Raw genomic sequence first — 23,532 nt, 5'->3', positions numbered from 1 at the left:
CCAGGGGGCTTTGTTCAGCCAGTCAGCCTGTGCATAGATTCATGTCCATGTAGCCTGCCCTCACACTGTCAGCATGATGGATGGTGTTCACACACAGTCTCGACTTTATAACTTATAGGAACTTTATTTGCATGTGTTCCCATTGCCAGTAAAACTGCACATGATGTAGGTGAGGCGTAGACTTTTTAGTTGTTAAGATATTAGGGGCTCCTGTTTCTTAGTGTTCTATTTAACGCATGGCCGTCCTCCACTGTATGGCGGCAGCCATGAGCGGTGCTGCTCATTTCCCAACTTCGCCCATGAAATAAAGAGCCATTTACGAGGAACAATGTCCCGGCCACCACATCTCCCTCTATCCTGCCCCCACTATTGGAGAGATACTATTGAGAGTCCCGAGTGCATCAATTTGGGCCTCAAATGACTTTCTCCAGCTGGCCAATTCCTGACAAGCTTTCTGTTCTCCTTAAAAAGAGCCCTTTATCATCAAGAGAAAGGAAGAAAGGATGAGCAAGGGAAAAAGAGAGACGAAGAGAGAGAGAGAGAGAGGGAGAGAGGAAAGTCAAAAAGCTAATGTCTCAGTGACACCCTTTCTCACACAACAGGGGAAATTTCTGTTCTATAACGGGTTCTGGTTAATTTGAAGTCAATTGGAGAGTTATTAAAAGGATCTGAGTGAGCTGAACTTGGTCAAGGGCAACAAACCCACCCTGGTTTCCATATGAAACAATAGAAACAGGACTGTCACCTTCAGGCAAACTTGAAAGTTTGTTTGATTCGCCTGTAAATTACTTTTAATACTGTAGTCTGTGTGTAGACTTATGGATTCCATCCTGTTTTACTTTTTGTAGCAGTTTTAGCCACAGATACATTTGCCTGCAGTTTCCTTCTGAACACCTGCTTAGACTGTGTGGTTTAAATCTCACTGTTGAGGATTTGCTTCAGTTTTAGGTATTGTTCTTGGTTTATCTCTCAAAGCTTCATCCTGCCTTTGAAATTACTCTGCCAATATGTATGTAAATGTCAACATCTACTGCCAGAAATTAGATTTACTTCATTTCCCTATTGTTCCTATATCCTATTCTGTGGTCCTCAGGTGCAGGTTCAGTGGTTTAACGTAACACTGTTGTGCATTACAGCACAATTTACGGTCTATGCATAGAAATAATTTCAGGAGGAAAAAATAACAAAGCAAGATGAGGAGAAGTGGAAGCTCTGATTTCATTTGCATACAGTAGGATATGATGAGTGTGTCGTACTAATGTGGACACACTCACACACACAAACAGGTATGGACAGGATATATTTCTGAGTAGAAATGAATGAGGAAAATGGCCTGAAGGAACATAGAAGCAGTGATAAGCTATTCATTGTCTTTGTTTTATTGTTGTGATCATTTTAGTTGTATTTTCCACTTAACTCCAAACACCAGAGGCACAATAGAAACAATATAGAGCAACAACTGAGAAAAAAATAAAATCTGAATAAATAAACCGAAGAAGACAAAAAGAAAGTGGACACCGAAATACAGCCACTAGCGCATATAGCTATTACAGCATACACGAAGAAGGTTCATTATTATACATTTACTCGTACAGTCTGAGGGTGGGTCTTATTTAACCTTGTAGTGACACATATAGCGTTCACAAAAAGCGACTGTTTTGTTGTGTTAAAATCGGGAATAAAACTATATTATTGACAGTAGTGGTAAAGCCAGAAAATAGCGTGCTTTGCTCAGCAAGTGAAAGATTTGTTGTTACAGACGGAAGCCAGAGTCTAGAACATAATGATAATTGTAATACTGGTAAATCAGCCAAAGTGGAAGTAACACATTTCCAAAAGATTGAGGTAATAGGACACTACAAGAACGTGAATGGTACTGGGATATTATCAGAGCAAAATGGGCAGTTATAGTCAGAGGTCAAATTGATTTTATAGCTCACTCCCTAACACCTATTATTATTCTTTGTCTTGCTTCTATTTAGGGGATAAAACGCTCTACGTGTTGAAACTACAGTTACTGCAATTTAAGGCCTTTAAGGAGATGTAAAGGAGTGTTGCCATGGAGTCAATAGTTCGGCTGTGGGCTGCACCCTGAGTCTCATTTTTTTTTTAGCCTATTTCTTTTTAACATTTTGGCAACCAGGCACCGTTAAAAAATATCCCGAATTAGCTATTAGCTGTTTGTGTTTGCAGTGTACGCATGGATGTACAGGCAGCTTTTACTGGATTACTTTGATACTGAAGAAAATTTTAAAACGTTATCATTCTCTGGCGTGATCTGGAGTTATATGCAGAGCAGCTTTTCTCCATGATTTCTAAGCGGATATGTGGACGTTTGTTTGTGGGACGTGGTCATCAGGGATGATGATATCCTCAGGAAGTGTAAGTCACACTGAATCTAGAAATGTATGTACCATGACTTGGCTGTGTGTTCAGATTTGACAGGGTAATGACTCAGAGTGTGTGTGAGTGCCATGGCATTTTAAAGGCTAAATTGAATGATGAATTGGAAAAATGATAATCAACAGATCAAGAATGAAAATATTGTTTATGTTTTCTTCCAAAATTCTGTCTGATTATTTTACAGTGAGGAAAGACAAACACTGCACCACAGTCCACAATAACGGAGTATGTTTTTGAAATTTTACTGAGTAATACTTTGACGTTTTTTCTGCCATTGTTGTCTTTATCTAATAATATCTAAAATACACAAACTTTAATTATTCCAGGCCTCAGGAGGATTTGTATTTTAAAATGTCTTTGGGGAAGATGTGACTATAAAAAGTGACATTAAACGGCCTCAAACGCACCTAATGACGTGGCAACTGAATACCCTCACCTTGACTCCTCATTCTGTCCTGCACTCTGACTCTGATCCTCTCCATCACTGGTCCCTTCCACTTCTTGTGGTTGAACATGACTTTCAGCCCTGACTTCTCATTGGTAACATGAATTATTACTTTTTAACAGCCTGTAATAATCAGGTGACGCCTGCACTGCTTCACCTGCCCTCATGATTCTCCTCCTTGCGAACTTGCCTTTAAGTAATCGGCGATCGGGATGTAACATGATTTCAGGAAACCTTTTTAGGAAATTGGATTTGCTTGGATGCAGAAAAGACGAAATTCACTTGCTTGAACAGCCCCAAAATATCAGGGTGCCGCCGCCTGAAACACTCCTGCTGTAGGGAAAAAAACAAATGAATAATTAGTGACATTAAAATCATTTGATGTGAAAACAGTTGAAAGTATAAAAAGAAGGATAAAATATTTACCTATTGTACCATGTTGACAATATCAAATACGTGATTTGGGAAATCATTGATTTAAAGTCGTCATGACAGAAAGAGAAAGACAAAGAGGAAGGCAGATTTATATCAACTAGAGTCCTGTTTCCACTCTAACTCTGTTTTTTGGATAAACAGCAAAGGTAGTGAGAAATTATCTGTATTGGTCCGCATTTGCATATAAATGAACAATGGTGAACTGTCAGTGAAAGAGATGGATGTCGAAACAGAAATATGGAGTGGCACAGCACAGAGGGAGAGATTAAAAAGACACATATCAAGTTTCTTATAGTAGTTACAAAGACAAGGAGAAAGACAGGAAAGAAGAGAGCAAGTGTCTCTGACACACAGTCATACTTCAGTAAAAACATATACTGTATGTGTTTTTAGTAATAATGTAGACTTCACAAACTCATAAACACACATGCAGAAAAGGTCTGGTGTTAATGTTAATTCAGACCTTGTTAAACCAGATCTCGGTTTAACAGGAACAGGCTACATAAACTGAGTTAGTTCTAGTGCTGTGGATCCTAGTCAACAAAGATGGCTGACGCAGAAGCAGATTTTCCTCACCAACTTCAAAGGCCTCAGCCTGTAACTGAGCTTGCACAATTTTTTTTTTTTTTCTGAGCTGAATCAATTGACAATTAACACGGAAGCGCTTATATAAATGGATCTGACTGTCCTGTTTATGAGCTTCGTGATTTGGACTAAGAATGATTATGTTCATGAGAAATATATAATACATTTTTGTAGGAAACAAAACCAGAACTAAAACAAACATAGGACAAAATGAATGAAGCATTTTGTTAGTTCAGGCAGAGCACTGATTGCATTTGCTGATTAGCATCAAATGTTTCATTCATGATTCACAATCATTGACTCATTCACAGCTGTGGCTCTCAGCTGACTAGTAATGTCCAATCACATCAACACAGCCATAATAACCTGAAAATCCCTACTATTACTATAGTTACTGTTACTATTACATGGTCAGTTCCTTAACGCAAGTTTCTTTTCCAATTTCCATACAAATGTAGCACGGATTTTAAGAAAATGTGAATTGATCCACATTTCCTTCAACAAGTGTTATATAAATATTAGGAGTTGGTGCATCGAGATATACGGTTGATGGTGCTGGTTCCCCTCTCAGGTGCCATTAAACCATTTGACAAGCCCAGTCAAACACTAGAAAAACATGGAGAATGGTATGGAAATATAGCATTAATGTTTGTTTCATGTAAAATTTGAGGGATGTTACAGTCTCTTTATCTGTGTACTCAAGCTAGAGTTATGTTTAAGTCACACACTTCATGTATGTCACAATTTATTTACCATGACATGTTTGGTTTTTATCGACACACCTTTTTCAACCTCAGCCAAGTCTTTTTTTCTTTTTTTTAATCTTTTTTTTAGAATTAGTTAGTCTTTCCATGTGCAGATTGAAAATCCATGTCGAGACAGATGGAAGGAAACGCATTTTTAAGTAACGCAGGAGGTTAGGTGCTTTAAACACCTACCTTTAATGCGATACCAACAAGCCTCAGCCTCACAAGAAAGACTCAGAGTCAGGGCACACACAGGGACACAGTGGAACTGTTGGCTCAAAAGACAAAGCCAGTGATTTCCAGAGACAGCCGGGACTCTACTGCTACAGGGTACGTCTCAGGTTGTAGTTAGCTGTGTTGATCCTTGATTAATTAGTTTTGAGGCTGAAGTAGAGAGAGGTAGACTGAGGTTGAAAGGTAATGAGCCCAACAGAGAAGAAGATTCCTGAGCCAATTTTGAAGACTAATGCAGGAATGTTTTGTTGCGCATTTACTTCTCTGAATATCTAGTCATCATGCGTTGTCACATTGCAGTGCACTTACAATAGTCAAGTCTTCAGCACAGGAGAGTCATATGTAATTGGCCAGAAGATAGGTGGTGATTATAGGGCTTAGTAGCGCAGTGAACCATATACTATAGATTCTGCAAGATTACCTTGAGAGGTCTACGCGGCTCTTACCCACAATACCTGCACTTGTGGGGCCAGAAAATCATGGTGATCCATAGTGTGCCAAGAATACATTGGTGAAATTCCATAGTGGAAAATGTTGGTAATTTCTTTGCCTCCAGTGTTGCTGGTTGTACAAGTTTGTTGTTGTTTGTTGTTTGTTGTGTAAGGTAAAGGTTTGTTTCATATGAAAGTAAATTCTACAGAATAATACAGAACAATGAACAGCATTGTTCTAGAAATCAGTTAGAAAAAAACAAGATAGGCCACGGAGGACGAAAATCGTCAACCAAGCCAAGTTAGAGGGATCGAGTCGGCTGGATAGGGAGATAATGATGGAGTCACGTATGCAGAGTGGGTGTAAACTAAGGAGGAGAGAAAGAGAATGAGAGAGACAGAAAGTTATTAAGAGTCCTTACCCACATATAGATCACTGAATGTCTTCATGGCCTGTGAGAACCCTGCCGCCCACCCAACATCTGATAATTACACTTCATTAGGAGAGCAGGTAGTGATGAGAGAGGAGGCCGACCACTGAGAGCGTCATGAGAGCGAGTGAGAGACATGTAAGTAGGAGAGCAAGGCAGACTGGAGTGATATACTGTTGTGAAAGGATAATGGGAATTTGATTATGCGGGGAACAAAAGCAGTAGCCCACTGCGTGTATGTGTGTGTGTGCATTGGGTTGTTGCAAGTGTGTATTTGCTTGTTTGTGTGATTCCATGGGTGTTTATGCATGAATGTGGGTAAATTTATTCTAGCTCAGGGGTCTGTATTTATTGCCTTGCTTTAGTGTCACACTAAGACGGACAGGTCTGCCGCGGTGAAGAAAGTAATAAGGTTTTCTATGAGACACACACACACACACACATACACACACACACACACACATATATCCTATAGCTTGACATTCTCTCCTTGCTGCTTCCTTGCACCAGCCATACATATGCCCTACACGTCATGTGATGTAGCAGTGTTAGGGCATCAGCAGCAGAGCAGCAGTGGCCAGTGAAGGAGTGCTGCAGCTTACAGTGCTGCAGTAAGATTCAGTGGAGCAGAGGTCAGTTTCCCCCGGTCTGACAGCCACGTGGGAATGTGTCCATATGGAAAACATCCTTTACACTACGGGCTTGTCTAAGAGTGGCTGAACAAAATCGCTACAAAGGTGTGATGTCCCAGAGGTGCAGGGAGGAAACCAAAGAGATCCTCTGTGTGTGTCTGTGTGTGTCTGTGTGTGTGTGTGTGTGTGTGTGTGTGTGTGTGTGTGTGTGAGAGTGTGTGAGAGTGTGTGTGAGAGTGTGTGTGAGAGAGAGAGAGAGAATCTGTTGTCAGCAGAAGGAGTGAGGTGGGGACTGCAGTATTCCTCCAGCAGGAAGCATTGATTTTCCAGCCCAGCGTGGGGATGAGGGAAATGTCAGCCTCTAATTGAGTTGATAAAACCGTTTTAAGTTCCAGACATAAATATGGTTTCCCCTCACAAAAGGCCACCATATTAGGTAACTCCCATTGGGGAGGTCTGTTAGGAATGAAAGGTGTCCATACCCTCGTGCCTGTGGAGTTTGTTTCTCGGACAGCACACCACTGCCACTGACAACTCCAACTTAAACAACTGTAAAGGTCGCTTGTCCCTTGGATTACAACCTTTGAGGGTAGGGCCTCCAACGTCACTGTAACAATAATAAAAACATGATTAAAGTTGTGGAACAGTCACCGTTTGGTTAGGTTCAGGCACAAAAATGCCCCTTTCTTTGCTCCCATTATCATTACTATGTTCACGGTCACTAGAGGTCACTCAACAAGGTCGTAATGAGCGGCTTGCACCGACGACATATAGGCTCTTTTTTTTTCTTTTTTTTTGTACAGCAGGACAGTCTCCCACTGAATGTAATGTTTTTTCATCGCGGAGGATACAAGCTCATTAGAATAATCTGTTTTTGTTGTGGCAGAGAGGGTAGAAATGGAGTGTGTGAGGGAGAGAGGCAGAGGTCATATCCATTAGAGGTGTAGAGGGTGAATGAAGAAAAGGCTGAATGAAGCCTCCACTGTCCCTGCTGATTAGCTGATTGATATGCAGAGAGGGCAGAGAAGTTACCTGCTGCCTTCAGTGGAAATTCACACTAATGTAAGAGAAGTAGTAGTTGTTGTTCAAAGAGGATAAATGCACAAAATGTGAGTGGATTGAGTTTTTTTTTCTGAAAAAATTATGGAAAATGTTGTTTTATTTTTTTCTTATTTTGAAAAAATATATCTCTATTGACAAACAGGTTTATCTGCAGTACTTACACCGTTAATAGTTTTCATCAGTTAGCTGCTCAACAGTTGATCGATCAAGTTTGAAGTTGCGAGGAATGCATGTGAACACATATGAGCGTGAGTGTTTGCATCTATGGGGGCTCTGCTCTCATTATTAGGAGCGATAATTAGGGTTTCACACATTTCACCCCGCACACGCACACACGCTTTGTGTTTCTCACAAATTCGAATGTAAGCACACACACATATTTGTGGATAAGCCTACTGGTAATTAACAGACATAATTAGGCACACAGCCATTCGTATAGGGAATGCACACTCATGGAACCACACACACACACACACACACACACATACACACACAGAAAGACACACATTACTTCCCTGGTAATTAAGAGTATTAATTACAAGCATAGCTGTCCCCATGAGGCTCTGTATCACTCACAGACTGGCACACAGCAGGGTTCTTATTACTTTATCTCACCATACCATCACCACTTCTCTCTCTCTCAAGCTCTCCGGTTACGCATGCACCCACATGTACTCTCTAATATACACCTGCTGGATAAACAAATGGTAGATAATTAGTCAGAGACTGATAGCTGGCCATGGGTTAACTTTCGGTAGCTTGGGAACTGAGTGAGATCTGCTTGCTTGATCCAGAGCAGAGAAGTGTGCCTGAGGGGCTGTGCCAGTGTCTTTGTTTTTTGTCAAATGTCCTTTTAGCCACCCTTTTTCTCCTCTGCACTTTGTTATACTGTAGCAACTGAAGTATATATTTCACAAATTAGGCTGGGAGATACAGTTTCCATCTGTATTACATGTGTTATCTTGTGATTTTATCTCTTTTTATATCAAATGAGCTACTCGACTTTCACTGTAGTATGCACACTAACCTAGTTGGACATCTAGGCCAATCTATCTCAGTCCAGTCAGGGTAGAGTAGCATGTAGTACGCATGAATTGGATGCTAGCTGAGTTAACCTGTTAGCTCTGGACAAAAAACTGTGAGACAAAGAGCCTTAGGAAAAATATCTGTTAGACAAGGAACATGCCATGTTTGAAGGGCTTGAGACGTATTCCCAGTTAATGAACTAGCCTTGCACTCTGTGACACCGGAGCTGTGCTGCATCCTCAGCACTTGGAGGAGCCTGACATCATTTATGGAGATATTTTACAGTTCATTCCCAAATGTCACAGTGGTTGCATGTCTGGATACTGCAGGAGAGCGTCTAAGCTGTCTCTGCAGAGCCAAAGGTTGTTCACATGCCCTGAATGTGTGAGCAGCGTCAAGACAACAACAGGGGAGAGGAGATGGATCCACCACTGTAAAACTGCAATCACCCAAAAGCTCAAATACAATAAAACTCAGCACAATATTGGGCAAAAGAACTGAACTACATTAATATCCATGCATTGTATCTCCATGCAGTATTCTACTTGTATACTGTAAAGAGCTTAGTGTCTCATTACAAATAAAGCTATTTTACAGAGTGTTTTCTAATAAGTAAGAAGAGGATTATTGTGGGTGGTTTATTACCTGGTAATCTTCATCCCTCTCATATGTTCTTGTAAAATAACTTGAAGATGCATAATATTGCTGTATTGTTTTGCTGGAAATTTAATATTTCTTTATATGTGCTGTAATCACACTGTAACCAGTGCTATATGTGCTCATTCATATTACATTCAAATTTTATTATTTTCTCTCACCCCCTTGTAATGTGTTATTGACTGTGTGTCTTTCTGTTTGTGTTTCTCTGCAGTGGACGGCTGTACAGACTGGTCAGTGGACTACCTTAAGTACCGGGTGCTGCAGGGCGAGCCGGTGCGGCTGAAGTGCGCTCTGTTCTATGGTTACATCCGGGCTAACTACAGCCAGGCGCAGAGTGTGGGCCTCAGCCTCATGTGGTACCGCAGCTCTGGCCTTGGCCACAGCGACTTCGAGGAGCCCATCTCTTTCGACGGGGTGCGCATGAGCAAGGAGGAGGATGCCATCTGGTTCAGACCTGCTGACCTCCAGGACGTGGGCCTCTACTCCTGTGTCTTACGGTAGGAGGAGGGAAAAGCAGAAATTACTAGGGATGATGATTTTTCTCAAACGTTTATTACAGGGATTTAGATGATAAAACTAATACCACTCACTTGTTTGTGCGTTACGTATAGAGCTGGAGCCTGAGGACAGCTTAATTTAGCATGAAGACTGGAGTCAGGGGGAAGTAGCTCCCTTTGCTCTCTGGAAAGTTCAAAAACACACCTACCTGCACCTCTAACACTTTCTAATGAACATGGTGTAACAATATGGAATCTGTACACAAAAATGTAAAAACGACAATTTTTGGTTGAAGGTGATGAGAAGAATCGATGAAATAGTTTCAACACAGAGCGCCCCATAAAAGTTTGTACTTTATGCTAAGCCAGGCTAATTGCCATCCAGCTTTTGCTCTGTACTTCATAAAAAGACATGTGAGTATATATGAGAGGAGTAGTAATCCTCTTACTTAACTTACACAAAGAAAACAAATAACTATGTTTCTCAAAATGTTGAAGCGCAGTAAACTAATCAAGTTAAATTGGTTACGTTGTACAATTTTTTCTTTTGTTCGTTTTATGAAAAGGTTTAAATTTGAGGTTTTTATATGAAACATTTTTACTCTGTTTGGGCTTTTAAACCGATTATAATCAGATTATTAGGCTCCATATAAACATACCTTTTGTGATATGGCAAAGGTAGATGTAACCACAAAGACAGACAACAGAGTACAAACTCAAGCACAAACACAAACACCCACATATACACACTCACTTAAGTGAACCGTTGCAGAGAAACTCTTACTAATACAAGATGCATAATTATGTGGCAGAAACTTATTAACCTTTACAGTGGAGAACATCCCTCAATAAACGGCTCATTGCAGCTCTTCATTTCAGAGAGGTTTTTTAATAAACCCAGTTAAAGGCCTTTTAAAGACCCTGAGATGCTCGCAGGATACATTGAGTGTGCCTGGGGGGGGGGGGGTGCTTGTGTGCAGTGATATCCCAGCCTGTATTTCATGAACACACACTTTGTAGGACTAATCTGGCACAAATACTTTGTAATGCTGTCTTACTGTAAATTAAGCTTGACTTTGATTATTGACCATTTCTTCTAACAAGGCCGTGTTCCTATTCAAGTGTTGTGTTTGAAATTCAGGGCGTGCTGTAATTCTGTAGAGCCCTACAGTTGTAAGAAGTGCCCCCAGGTCTGTGTTTCTCAGCCTGCTCGTGTTGAGCTTGGGGGATTTCAAACCGCTCAGATACCCTAATCAGAACACTGCGAGAGATTTGCCTCTGTGCTGAAATCAATTCTCTTTTTGTTAGGGAGTAAGCTTTTGAGTCACACATTTTAGCACATATGACCCAACCGCTCTCCCCTGAAACTCCCCGCAGGCAAAGACAGGAAAAATATGCCTTCATCTTCTCTTTGCCCCAGTTGGATTTCATACAGTACATGCAGCAGACCTTCATTTATCCATACCGTAGACATCTGAATTACACCTAATGTGAAAACCACCCCCAATGACATTACTGGTGATGGACAAACATTACACAACCATATGACCAGAGAGTTGAATCAACACCTCTGTAAGATGATTGGATATATAAAATTTGTAATGTTAGTGCTTTATTGCAGGGCTGGTGTAATGGTTTGGTATTTGATATACTTAATATGTACCTAATAAACTGCAGCTCAGTGGGTATAACAATTCAAAAGCATAATGAGTTACTCGGTTGTAAAAATCTCATCATTATTACATGCAATTTAAAACATAAAGTGCCACTGGCACTATGGTACTTTTCCAGACGCTCTGATGTAACCCGTAAGGGCTAAAATGGCACCCCTACGGCAGCAGGTGTACCAGGCATTTGTCATCATGGTTGCAATAATAAACATGTGGATTAGCTTATGGGCCCCCCATCCCTGGTCAAATTGCCAAGGATGATGCAGGACCTAATACACTGCCTCAGAAATGAATCTACATGCCAAGGCTACATACATAGATATTTTAAGCACACTGTAATTGATCAGATTAGGATGCTTTTGATTTCAGCATGGGTAACGTGAAGAATGCATACCAGAAATTTGGGGGTAGTGATGGCAACGATCCATTTAGAAGCGATAATGACTGCAGTTTTTACTTCAATGATTTCATTGTATCACAGTTAAAGCTAATCTTGATGTAAACGCCCTCATATTAAAGCTGATAGTCTGCACTCTAAAGTCCTAGGGATTGTTTCATTTCAAATCCAGTGATCGCTGAAGTACAAAAAGCCAACACACTAAAAATGTGTCAATGCCCTAATGCCTTCTGACTGCACTTAATGTATGGCAGGATAGTTTCCAGTAGCTCTGGTCATGTTGCGTAATGTCTATAAATGTAGGTAAATCCCTCTGTGTTAAGTTCAGCTTTCTACTGCCGCCCTCCAGATGTTTTTCTCAGAAAGAGATATGGAGGCACACCGATTCACTGAAGTGTGTGTCTTTCTGTGCTGCGTATGCGTACGTTCTTTGTGTGCATGCGTGTGAATAGTTATCTTTGTCCTTCTCGGTCTGGAAATTTAAGTCTAATCGCTAGTTTTCATGTGAAGGTGACTTCATTTACACATCAATCTCCGTGTGCTTCCTCTGGCTTTCTCTCTCTTTTTCTTTGCTCTTTCTCTGCCTCTCTTTCCTCCGCCTGTCCTTTCCTCTGTCTTCTCACACAAGTCTTCTTTGCTCTTTCACAAACACACACACGTACACACACACACACACACACACACACACACACCGCCACAGTCTCTCTATGTTTCACCGGATAAATTATTTTATATTAATTCTAGTAATGAGTCTGTGTTCTGGAGTGGCTGACACCGTGTGTATTTCCTTCCCATGATTACATTATCCAACGGTGGGATAATATTTGGAGAATTACGGCTAACGTGAGCCGCAGACTAATATCTGCAACTAATAACCAGCTACACTCAAATAGAATGTGACAGACGTGAAAGACACCGCAGGACTGTGCATTGACCCCCGGCTGTCCATCAATCAAGCTGCACCGCTGACACCTTCCCACAATGCCACAGGGTGCCGGCTGTGAATATTTAAACATTAGAGATGTCTCCTATCAGCTCCCTGGAGACTTCAGTGGCTCAGGTGCACTACTGTGAGAGGTCATTTCTGATCACCCCCCCGTTATGTTAACAAGCGGGTTGGTGTTCTGTGGGTTGATTTTGTAGGTGGGGAAATTTGCCAACATGTGCATGTTATGTGTCCACATGCGTATCAGTGACTGTGTGCTTGCATGGTTGTATTTTTTCTTTAACTAAATATATTGTCCAAGTGTACTTTGTAAGCCTACAGCATCGCATCTTCCCACTCTGTTCCCTCTAGATAGGAGGCATTGAGTCGATAATGTTAGATTTCAGCACCAAGAGGGCATAACTCTGTTGCAATATCTTGCATCGTACTTTTGCTTCCTACAGCATTTTCCAGATGCCCTTTTAGTCATCTTCTATGTAGTAGACCTATATAGCATCTTCTTTATCTCATTCTCAGTTGCTATTCTGCTTCTGCTCCCCTCATTGCTATCTTTACAGTCTTCCACAGCTGCGCACAGCAGCATTTGTCTCTTTAGCATGTGTGTGTGCACACACGTGTGTGTGTCTGCATCTGTGTTTTATGGCCCCAGGGGGTCAGAGGTGTTTATACGAGAGAGGGTGACTCCCTTATTGCTTCAATAACCTGAGTAGATCATATGAAACCCTGTCATTTACAGTGAATGGGAGCATCTGGCAAGCCGTAAATGTAATGTAATGAAATGAAATGAAAGCCCATATGGCTTTACGCACAGCTTCCCATTTTGACCAACCAACTGGCTGACCTAGTCAGATCACAGTCAGGCTGGGCCAGGAGACAGAGGTTAAAAACGCAGACAGACTTACATTATAAAAGTAGTCTTAGTCTAGGTCTGATGTTCATGGTTTGGGTAAGGCCTCTCACTTCCAATTAAGGGCAATCTTAAAGGAGCGATGTTTAAGTTCTGCTGTTACTACATAGCCTGCGGCATTAACAGCTCTTTACTGACCAGTGTAGAGGAAACATTGTGAGTTCAGCATCAAACTTCATTCCTTCATTCCTTCATTCATTCCTTCTCATCAGGAACTGTCTACAGTGGTGGAAAGCAACACCAATGTTAACTCTTTTCTTCTACTGAAGGGTGAGGGTTAGCTAACCGTGGCCCATCTGATTAATATCCGATAGCAGTTCACTGTAGCCCATCTGCCCTGAAGACATAGTGCTGCTCAGAGGGCATATTAAAACTTCTTGTCTCGTAAACACAACAATGGCCGAAGCTCCTGTCAAGCAACAATCATCACCACCTGCCCCAGCAAGAAACAACGTTCGGCAGCAGAGGAAACTTACAAATAGCCTCTTTTAATGCTACACCTACTCACAGTATGCTTCCACTTTTGTAACAATAATTCGGAAATAAGATGGCCCTCTTCTGTTTCAACATGACAAAGTCCCCAATGTACTAAGTGAGATCCATAAGGAAATGGTTTTCTAAGTTTGACATGACAGAGCCCTGACCTCAGTGCGAGTGAGGTGGAAGTGTGGAATAAACTGGGACACCTGCTGCAAGCCAGGACATCAGGGGCCATTGTCAGTAAAGCTTTTGAGGCTGAAAGAGAGCAAATGTCAGCACCAAAATTCAGTGGAAAAACTTTCCCCAAAAGAGTTGAGGCTGTCAAAGCAGCAAAGATGTCAACATACTTTGTGTGGGGATCCTTATACTTTTGGCCATGTTGTGTAAGTTTGGAAGGGAACACATTGTCACAGTCACTTTTGGGGAGGCGAGTGCAATGGGATGGCATTGTGTCAGTGGTGACAGGGGCTGAAATGATGGTGGCTGATGGTGGTTAATGATGATGATTACGACAACATTGATAACAGAGAGAGAGAGAGAGGCATCCTTCACCTCTGCCAGCTTGTGTGCATCAGAGGTGAAGTGTGCTCACGGTTGCCGGGAGACGAGGGAGGATGTGCAGTGGGGACCAACTCCTTGTGATGACCAAGCAGCTTTCCCATCCTTCATGTCGTGAGGCCCTCTCAGCGTTTGTCTCTTCTCTGATTAGCATTCCCAGGCCCGGCTGACTCCCCCCATAAATCCAATAATGGTCGTGAGCGTGAGTCATTGACTCGGTAAAGCTGCTGAACACGTCATTATTGCTAACCCCACAAACATGAGAGGAGGAGGGAGACAGAAGAGGGATGGAATAGGATACAAATAACTGAAAGGGTATCAAAGGGAGTGAACATAAAATTACACTTGTTTGACAATATGTAGTAAGAGTATCAGTGTTTTTTGTTTGTGTGAATGAACATGATTAAGAAAGTCTTTTATCTGTCTTGCTTTCTATTATGTAACATCTGTACTGTTTAATGGTGCTTTCTCAGTGAACTCCCACTATCAGACAAGTAAAGTGTTCTTGTTCTCTGCCCACAGGAACTCAACATACTGCATGAAGGTGTCCATGTCTCTGACTGTGGCGGAAAATGACACAAATCTGTGCTACAACTCCAACATGAGAAGAACTGAGAAGGCTGAGCTCAGCAAGAGTAAAGACATTCTCTGCCCTGACATAGATGACTATGTTGAACCTGGCAAAGAGCTGGACATCACCTGGTACAAGGTGGGCTTTCTCTCTGACCGAGCAGTTAATGTGTGATTGTATCTCTTCTTGGTTTGTGTATTATTTGTACATTTGCGTGAAGGTTCACTGTTCAGTGTTTTTTGTATGTCTTGAATACTTGTATTTGCTATGTGTCAGGCAAAAGTAATAAGGGGGGCATCTGTCTTTGTGATTATACAACCGAGAAATATTCTTTAATGGTTCATTGGTTTGTTTTCATCTAATTTCTTGGCTGATTATGTTTAAAAGCCTTGTTGGAAACTTGGTTCCAGATCACTTAGGCAGATTATGTATGGATGCAAATGATGACAATGAATTACATAAGCTATGTTTGCTATGTTTGCTTTGTGCCACCGTCGGAGTCATAGTTATAGTCAAGAGAATAAGTAGTGAGCAGAGGTGGCTTTCATAATCAACACAAATCTTGTATGAGGAGAAAATTGTACAATGTCACTCTTTGCCCTGAGGAATGAGTGGATGTCCTCCAAATACACCTCGTCCCTGATCTTTATTCAGCATGCGCCCTCTCCTCCCTCACCTGGGTTCTTGCCTTTCCCAGGTCAGGCACGGCCTGCGGACAACATAGTGCATCAGGAGAAGGGCTCAGGCCAGACTATTCACAGGCAGATCAGCAGTAGATTAGCTGGCCGGGCTCGACCTCTAGGTTTTTCCAGAATTCAATTATGGCTTGGGTAATGACTGGGAGTCCTGGAACCCAGAGTTATTTGGATGACTGTGGAGCCACCGTGATTGAATTTGAAGGTTGCCGGGAGCAATGGTGGAATAGAATCCGCCGAGCCATCGTTGTCCCTACCATAGCACCGAGGGGGCTGGAGAGGGGATCATGTCATGGAGTCACTCATTGTGCCTGCACATACTTATACTCACACACACACACAGACGCAGCATAAACACACTTATTTTGCCAGCAGAGACTACTGTAAATAACATTCTCTGTCCTCTCTGGATATACTGGAGTATTGCATAGAGAATATTCAGTTCAGTGCAATAAATCTTGATCAGATAAGTAGGATAATGGCTAAGCCGTTTCATTTTACCTTATGGAATTTTTATGTCAGAGTGCCAAGCTATGCATCGCTAGCACTCTATCCACTTTCTTAACATTTGACATGACATTTGAAAGCTTTTTTTGTGTCCAGCTCAAACCATTTGAAATGTTGTGGATGTAATCCATTATGAATTTTGGGTTGATGTTTTGAATTTGACCTACCCGTCCTTCTCTAATGCACAGGAGTGTCGTCCAAAGCAGTGGCGTGCCAGCATCATCCAGAAGAGAGACATTCTGTCTATCCAGGAAGTAAAGGAAGATGACATTGGGAATTATACCTGCGAAATCCAGTTTGGTGGTTTTGTAGTGAGGAGGACAACTGAGCTGACAGTAACTGGTAAGTTTTTTGGAGGAAAAAAACACAAGAAAGTGTGATTTTGTATATGCCGAAGTGTCTAGAGGTGTCTACAAATTTTACTGTAGCAGTTGAAACTGTCAAAGGTACTTGCAGGAAAGAAATGGATAGTAACTAATACACACACACACACACACACACACACACACACACACCACTGAGCACTGCAGCGGTGTCCTGCTGCTCTGTTAATTGCTGGGGGAGGTAGAATGCTGTGGCCTGGCTTCTCTCCCTTCTTCTAACTCAGCACTTTCCCGCCAACCAAGCAGTGTTGAAATATTTAAGGCTATGGGCTAAACCCCTTCACACAGAGAGCTAAAGAGCCAGGACCAAGGTCAGGAGATTTACAGTACACTTAGTCTGCTCTCTCTGTTTCTATCCATCTCTCTCTCTCTGTCTTTGCCTTGCACACCTGCAAGGTGAGCACATAAATAAATGCCCTCATGTGTTCTTTATGAGAGTGACTGTTGTGCCAGGTCAACTGCCCTGATTAGGGTTGATGAAAAGGTCAAGTCCAGTTATTTTCTGTCCTTTTCTTTCTCTCAAGACAATTTCGATGGTGCAACTCATTGTATTTTAGTGTACATTTTTTTGATGCCACCTATTACACTCGGCCCACTGGGGTCACATCATTAAAATTAAAGCCTAAAAGTGTGGACGTATTGGGTGCAGTGATGCTTTAGGAAATGAAATGAGCGTTGCTTGACCTCTAGTTTGGGATAATCATATGGCAACCACCAATATGAAAAAAAATTACAAAACTCATCGCATCTGTTTGAGAGGAAGGTGTGTGTCATGAAAATATATATCTTTAGGATTAATGGATTAGAGGTGGTGAGCTCAAAAAAGTGCCCACATCAATTTTCCGTGGATTCGCAATTGTGTGGTGTGTGGCGTGTATGTGGTGGATGGGTGTGGTGAATGTTGTGTTGTGTTTGTCGTGTTTTGGTTATGCCCCCACCCCCCCCCCAGTGTTAGCATTTGATTAGTATCTCGTGCAGTATTTATTTGTGTGGCTGGTCATTGCTCTCGTGTGACATGAGGGTGATAGCAGTGTGTGGTACAAAGGCTGTTTGCTATCTAACAAAGATCAAACAGAAAGATACATGCCTCACCCTGAGCAAGGCTTACTATTGGATGAGGCTAAAATGTGATCCTGTGAGGTGTGGCTCTGAGACTGGTTGATCTTGTGATTGATGGATCAGCAGTTCATCCTCAGTGGGACTCAGTAAGTGTGAGACAGGTAGGAGGTAGATGCACTAGATTTAATTTCATCACTGTTACCTTCAGAGTAGAATATTACTGTGCTCAGCATTTTCCTGTAAGGAGCCTAAAAGAAGAATTCCTCACGACATGCATGAGAAGAATATCACCATATAACGTGTGAGCAGCAGAGTACCATTGGGTTAGGCACTTAGGTCCTTTTCTATTTTGAGGTTCTGTGCTACAGTTTGAAGGGTCACTTCACCCATTTCAGGGGAAGAATAATTTCCTCTCTATATCTGTCCATGCAGTTTCTCGTTCATTTCTTTCTTTTTGTTTTTGCTCAGGTTTTGAGTAATATACTGTTAAGACTTACCAGACCTACCAAATACAATAGACATCAATAGAATTTGTGGTGCTCCCAGCACTGAAAAATGTAGAGAACTCTGGAGCAGCGTGTCTTTCCAGAGAGAATATCCCACTTACTCAAAGTACTCCACATGCCTTGTTGTGGACTACTTTACCGGGATGTTGTGACTGTGTTTTCATTCTTTGAGCAAGAGAAAGTAAATCCCTTCTACCTTTTGAGCTACCCAGAATAGCTCAGTGTGGCTAGCTAAACTTATTTGTAATGTGAATACATAGTTCTAGATTGTGTGTTACACAGTTTGTATGTTTGGCAAGTGAATACCATGTTGACTATATGCTGTATGTACTTTGGCTGTATCCTTGTGTGTCTGTTTGCCTGTCAGCATGACCTCGATGTTCTTTAATGACGATGGTCATAAAAACTTTATTGGGTTATAAATATACACAGTGAACATTAATGATACAGACGGACGGAGAGAGTGGAAAAGGGAGAGGAATATATAGAAAGAGGCATAAAGAAAGAGAAAGAAACACTGATCAAGTCTGTATGAAAGCCCTCCATGTTACCTGCAATGTGAGTTATGAATCCACAAAATGCCTGGCTGAACAATAGGAGCGATAACACTAGAAAATATATAACTGAATGCTTTTGGGTAAAATCAACCCTGTGAACAAGAGTGAGTCCGCGAGCAAGAATAAAAGCAATAAGTAATTTTACGTTTGATTATCTCTCACTCTGAACATATTTTCCATTGTTCTGTGTTCTTATCATTCTTCCTAAGCCACCCATAGTTTCTTGTATGCCTTTCAGTCATGCTTGCGTACACACATATAGTATCAAGCCACAGAGAAACACCCACACACTGTCTGTAGATACTTTGATGCATGTTTTGCATAATGAAATGTCTATAAGTCATCAAACTGGAGGAAGTAATTTTATTTGATACACAGGGAGCAATGCTGTGTAGCTTTAATGCAGCAGGTTGATGTGGGGATCCCACAGTTGTTTCTCCTCTCGAAGTACATGAAATAATTTACATGAAATTTCCAAAATGAAGACAATGCTCAATGCCCCCTTGTAAACTGACTGAATGTGACTGACCCAGTGTCCCATATTTATTAGAAAACTGCTGGCAGCAGTTTTCAATATGCGCCTGTCTCAGTCACCACTTCTGTGTCATCAGTTGTGCTGCTTCTGCTATAAAAATACGGCTTGCTCTATTACCACTGCATTTTGCCTTATTACTATACCAGTGGGGTACCTCCTTTTTAGTGCTGTAGTATCCTGCTAGAATTAGATTAGCTCATCCTCACCATAGGCTCATTTCCTTTAATAAACCTACACCATCATGCCCTCAAGTGGGCGTGAGATTACCCACACTTTATCACATCCTGTTAAAACCGACATTGCCTGGACGGCAAGCATAAAAGGCCAAACTCCGTCTGAGATCTGAGGGCTAATGTTGGAGTTTATTTGATAGGCAAAGAGGATGAAGGAGGTCATTAAGTTTAACTGATCTTAAATATAGTGCAATAGAAACTGGCCTTTGATTTGACCCCGGATTGTCACAAATGTGTGTGTGGGTGTGGCAGTGTGTGTGTGTGTGTGTGTGTGTGTGTGTGTGTGTGTGTGTGGTGGTGTGTGTGTGTGTGTGTGTGTGTGTGGGTCTTCTGTTCTGACCCTGCTGCACCATGTAACAGCCTCCATCTGAAGCAGTAGCAGCCACTATCTGGACTGAGGTCAGTCTTGTAATAGAGGTTAACTATGGGCATAAACACAGACTCGCCCAGATCAGGCTGATCCAGGAGCGCCTTAATCAAGCGCTGATGCTCCTCAGGTTAATAGAAATGTAAAAGAAACAGCGACCCCTCCTTGCCTCTTTTTTTTTAATGCTCTTTCCCGTTTATGTCAAGGTGCATTTAAATGTTCTTATCTCATTCTGAGCATGTGGACGCGAGGAGGTAGAGTCTGTTCAGCGATGTGGTGTGTACTGAGGATAAAAACACCATTATCAACAGATGGAAAGATTTTGTTTTCTCTTTCCCCTCCATAGACCTTCACCTCAACCTCCCATCTGTAAAGAGAGTGCCTTTTTGTGTACTCTTATAATTGATTCATAGCAGCAGCAGGTTTGCTATTTCCCAGTTCCTCTGTGGAATACAGAGCGTGGTCAGATTAGTCTACTCTTGTGTTTACCCCCTTTCTACTATCAGAGACACGAGAAGCAACGCGTCGGCTGAAACCACAACCCAACCAGGACTAACTGATACATGCATGTACAGTGCGGGCCGCTCTGTGTGTGTGCTTGTGTGTTTGTCTTCCTAAAGTTATATATGCATACCTACAAGTGTCTGGCGTGATATGTCTGAACATCTGAATCATTTCTATTGTATTTTTATGGTTCTCCCAGGCCTCATTTCAACACTGTGATGGTAATGCTACTATACTGTAACACCAGATAAAAGCCCTGTTCAGCTGATGTATGCAGCTCACTCTGCGTTCTGTAGGAAGGAAAATATTATACAGAGAGAGCTGAAAAGGATAAAGAGAACAAGGGAGTGAAAGTGACTGATAACAGCAAAGGAGAGAGAGGAAAAGAGATAGAAAGAATGAAAAAGATAGAGCAGTTGCTGCTCCTGTATCTTATCTGTATTCTTCGCCAGTGTTTCTCGGCAGAAACAGTGTGTCCAGGACTATAAACAGACTATTATCCGAGTGTTTATCACAGTGCACATTACCGTTTGCCTCTGTCGGACTTACTGTAATGGAGTCGTTTGGTTTGATGGATGCCTCGGGCGTGGGTTTCTATCTATTGCTCCCATTATACCTCTGTCTGCATCCCCTCATTGTAGAAATGTCTGTCTGCACATTCAGCATAGCCTGCAAGCATGGTGATTGAGGTTATGGCCAATGTAAATGTACCATTTGGCACAGTGAATTGGAGATGCAGAGGGCAAGAGGAAATCGAGGGGAGGAAAGGAATCATCTGCCTTACACTACCTCTGGTAGTGGGTGGGGTGATGCTGGGGGAAGCTCACTTTATGTACTGTGGATAAATATGTACTGTGTATGTGTGAAAATAAAATATGTGACTGTGTTTTTGGTCTATTTTACATGTGGCGCTTGCTTTAGTCCCTGCTCACTGTACCGGAATGTATTCTTCAGCAGGCGCCCAACACTTAAGATTCATCCATCAAGGTTCGCAGTAACCTGATTGCCCTTGCTTCTCCAGGGCTACATCTCACATTTGAGACAACATGCACACTGTGTGTGTGTGTGTGTGTGTGTGTGTGTGTGTGTGTGTGTGTGTGTGTGTGTGTGTGTGTGTGTGTGTGTGTGTGTGTGTGTGTGTGTGAGAGAAAAAGTGTTGTTTGCGCGTGTAATGAGGAGCTGAGGTGTGGGGAGGTGATCCAGGACATCGTCTCATCGCAGTAAAAGGTTCCTTGCGGTTCCTTGGCTATAGGGTCACCTTCAGAAGCATGAACACTTCACAACCTTATAAAATGTTACTGCCTGTGTGCACATGTGTGAGCAGGACTGTGATTTATTTATTTTATCTTATTTATTTATTATGGCGATAGCTTGACTTTTACCTGGCCAGCCGGGTGTAATCTCACCACAGCGGACGTGAAACTGCAGGCGAAGATGGAGGCAGAAGCAGTCAGCGGAGACACTTTGGCATCCACACCTCCTCCGTCTGGTCTCCTGTCTGTCGGTCTAAAGATGGCTAGATGGATGGAGAGGCAACGATTAGCGCTGATATTATCCAAGAGAGCAGGGAGAAGCGGAATGAGTGGGGCGAGATAAGAGGTGCAGGGTGAGAAAATGAGATGGGTTTGCTCTCGACCGAAACCTTCTCCATCTCTGAGTCTATATGCTTAAGCCTGGCGTGAGTGCACTGCACCTGTGCCGCCTGCAAAGTGCCGGCCTGTCATGTGCACGCTAAACACTCAGGTCTCAGCTACATGTCCTTGGGGAGATGATGATAAAATCACACCTGAGATAAGTGTTAGTCTAGCAGTTGATTTTTCCTGACTCCACCTACACACTGTATGCACCTGTGTGCACACACATGTACATCAATCACACCCGTAAGGTGCCAGTGCACAGAAGCTGCTGTTCGTTGTGTAGAAAGTCCAGTGTGAGGATATCTATAGGACACATGGAGCCACACATTTTTAAAGGCGATAAATTTAATGAGTGGCTGAGTTACTCATGAAACGAGCATTACCATCGCCGGGTGGAGCAGAATGACTCATTACTTTAAGGTCAACTATCACTCTCATCATTAACTAATCTCTCTCTCTTTCCGTGTCTCTCTCCCTCGCCCCCTAACCTCTCCACCCCCCTCCCCTCCCCTCCTCCCGCCTCTCAAGTGTTCTCCAACTCACTTCATCTCTATTCACCAGCTGTCCTCGTAGACTGTGAGCAGGCCAGGGTTCACATTGTTTTAATTCAATTAAAATTGACACCAATCTGCATGTGACGAATGAAATTTACATCCCCCACAATTAATCTTGCCTGACCTACCCCCACTCCACCCATACACCAACGCGCACACACACACACACACACACACACTCTCTCAGTCCCTGGTTATAATCATTATCTAGGCATATAGGGCTGGAGTGAAATTAAAATTATAATTCTGTCTTATGATGCCTTTTGAAGTATAGGCCAATAGTCTCTCTCTGTGTGGCTGGTAATGCACATCTGGAAGAGACATACTTTACGCCTATAATTTAGAGACCAGTGGAATGCTCCTCTCTCATTAAAAAGCTGCATCACAGTTGAGATGAGATATTTATTGTAGCAGTGAAATATGCTGAAGAGCACTTGACATTACTTGTCATAAATCGACGTTTGATACACAACTCTACATTTCACTATCTGCTGATAACATGAGCACTTTTGACTCGCTGTTCAACTGCTGGAAAGACATTGTCTGTATATCTCAAAACTTCTTGCAGTTAAACAGAAAAAAATGGAAATTCTAGTGTTGGGTGCAAAAGTTTAGAGAGTTTATTGGCTGAGTGTGAATCCAAAGAAATGTGATGCTTTCTATCCCAGTCAGATTCAAAAACACAGCCTAGATCACTGCTACATCCTATTTACTAGTTCTGGTAAATTAATTCAATAGTTCCAGCTCTTTTGTATCGTGACTAGGATCATATCAACCCGGTTTTTAAACAACGCCATTCGCCATTACAGAAGAGACTTTGAGGCTCTGCTCCTGATCTGTAAAGGTTGTAATGGTCTGGCCCCAGACTGTGGATCATAC

At 42.1% G+C, this 23,532-nt stretch overlaps 1 protein-coding gene across 1 annotated transcript in view; it reads left to right on the top strand.

Annotated features, from left to right (window-relative positions):
* The window catches only part of LOC111218302 (interleukin-1 receptor accessory protein-like 1-B), a 159,873-nt gene that overhangs the window by 61,367 nt on the left and 74,974 nt on the right, over nucleotides 1-23,532 (top strand). Inside the window, exons 3-5 of the mRNA XM_022740551.1 lie at nucleotides 9,302-9,587; nucleotides 15,068-15,254; nucleotides 16,507-16,660. Of these exons, the coding sequence (XP_022596272.1) occupies nucleotides 9,302-9,587; nucleotides 15,068-15,254; nucleotides 16,507-16,660 (627 nt within the window). The remainder of the gene's footprint in view (nucleotides 1-9,301; nucleotides 9,588-15,067; nucleotides 15,255-16,506; nucleotides 16,661-23,532) is intronic.

Source organism: Seriola dumerili, unplaced genomic scaffold (genome assembly GCF_002260705.1).
Source record: "Seriola dumerili isolate Sdu_G_001 unplaced genomic scaffold, Sdu_1.0 BDQW01000052.1, whole genome shotgun sequence".
In the NCBI taxonomy this organism is placed as follows: Eukaryota; Metazoa; Chordata; class Actinopteri; order Carangiformes; family Carangidae; genus Seriola; species Seriola dumerili.
The sequence above is the reverse complement of the archived record's forward strand: the minus strand, read 5'-3'. Positions and strand labels throughout refer to the sequence as shown.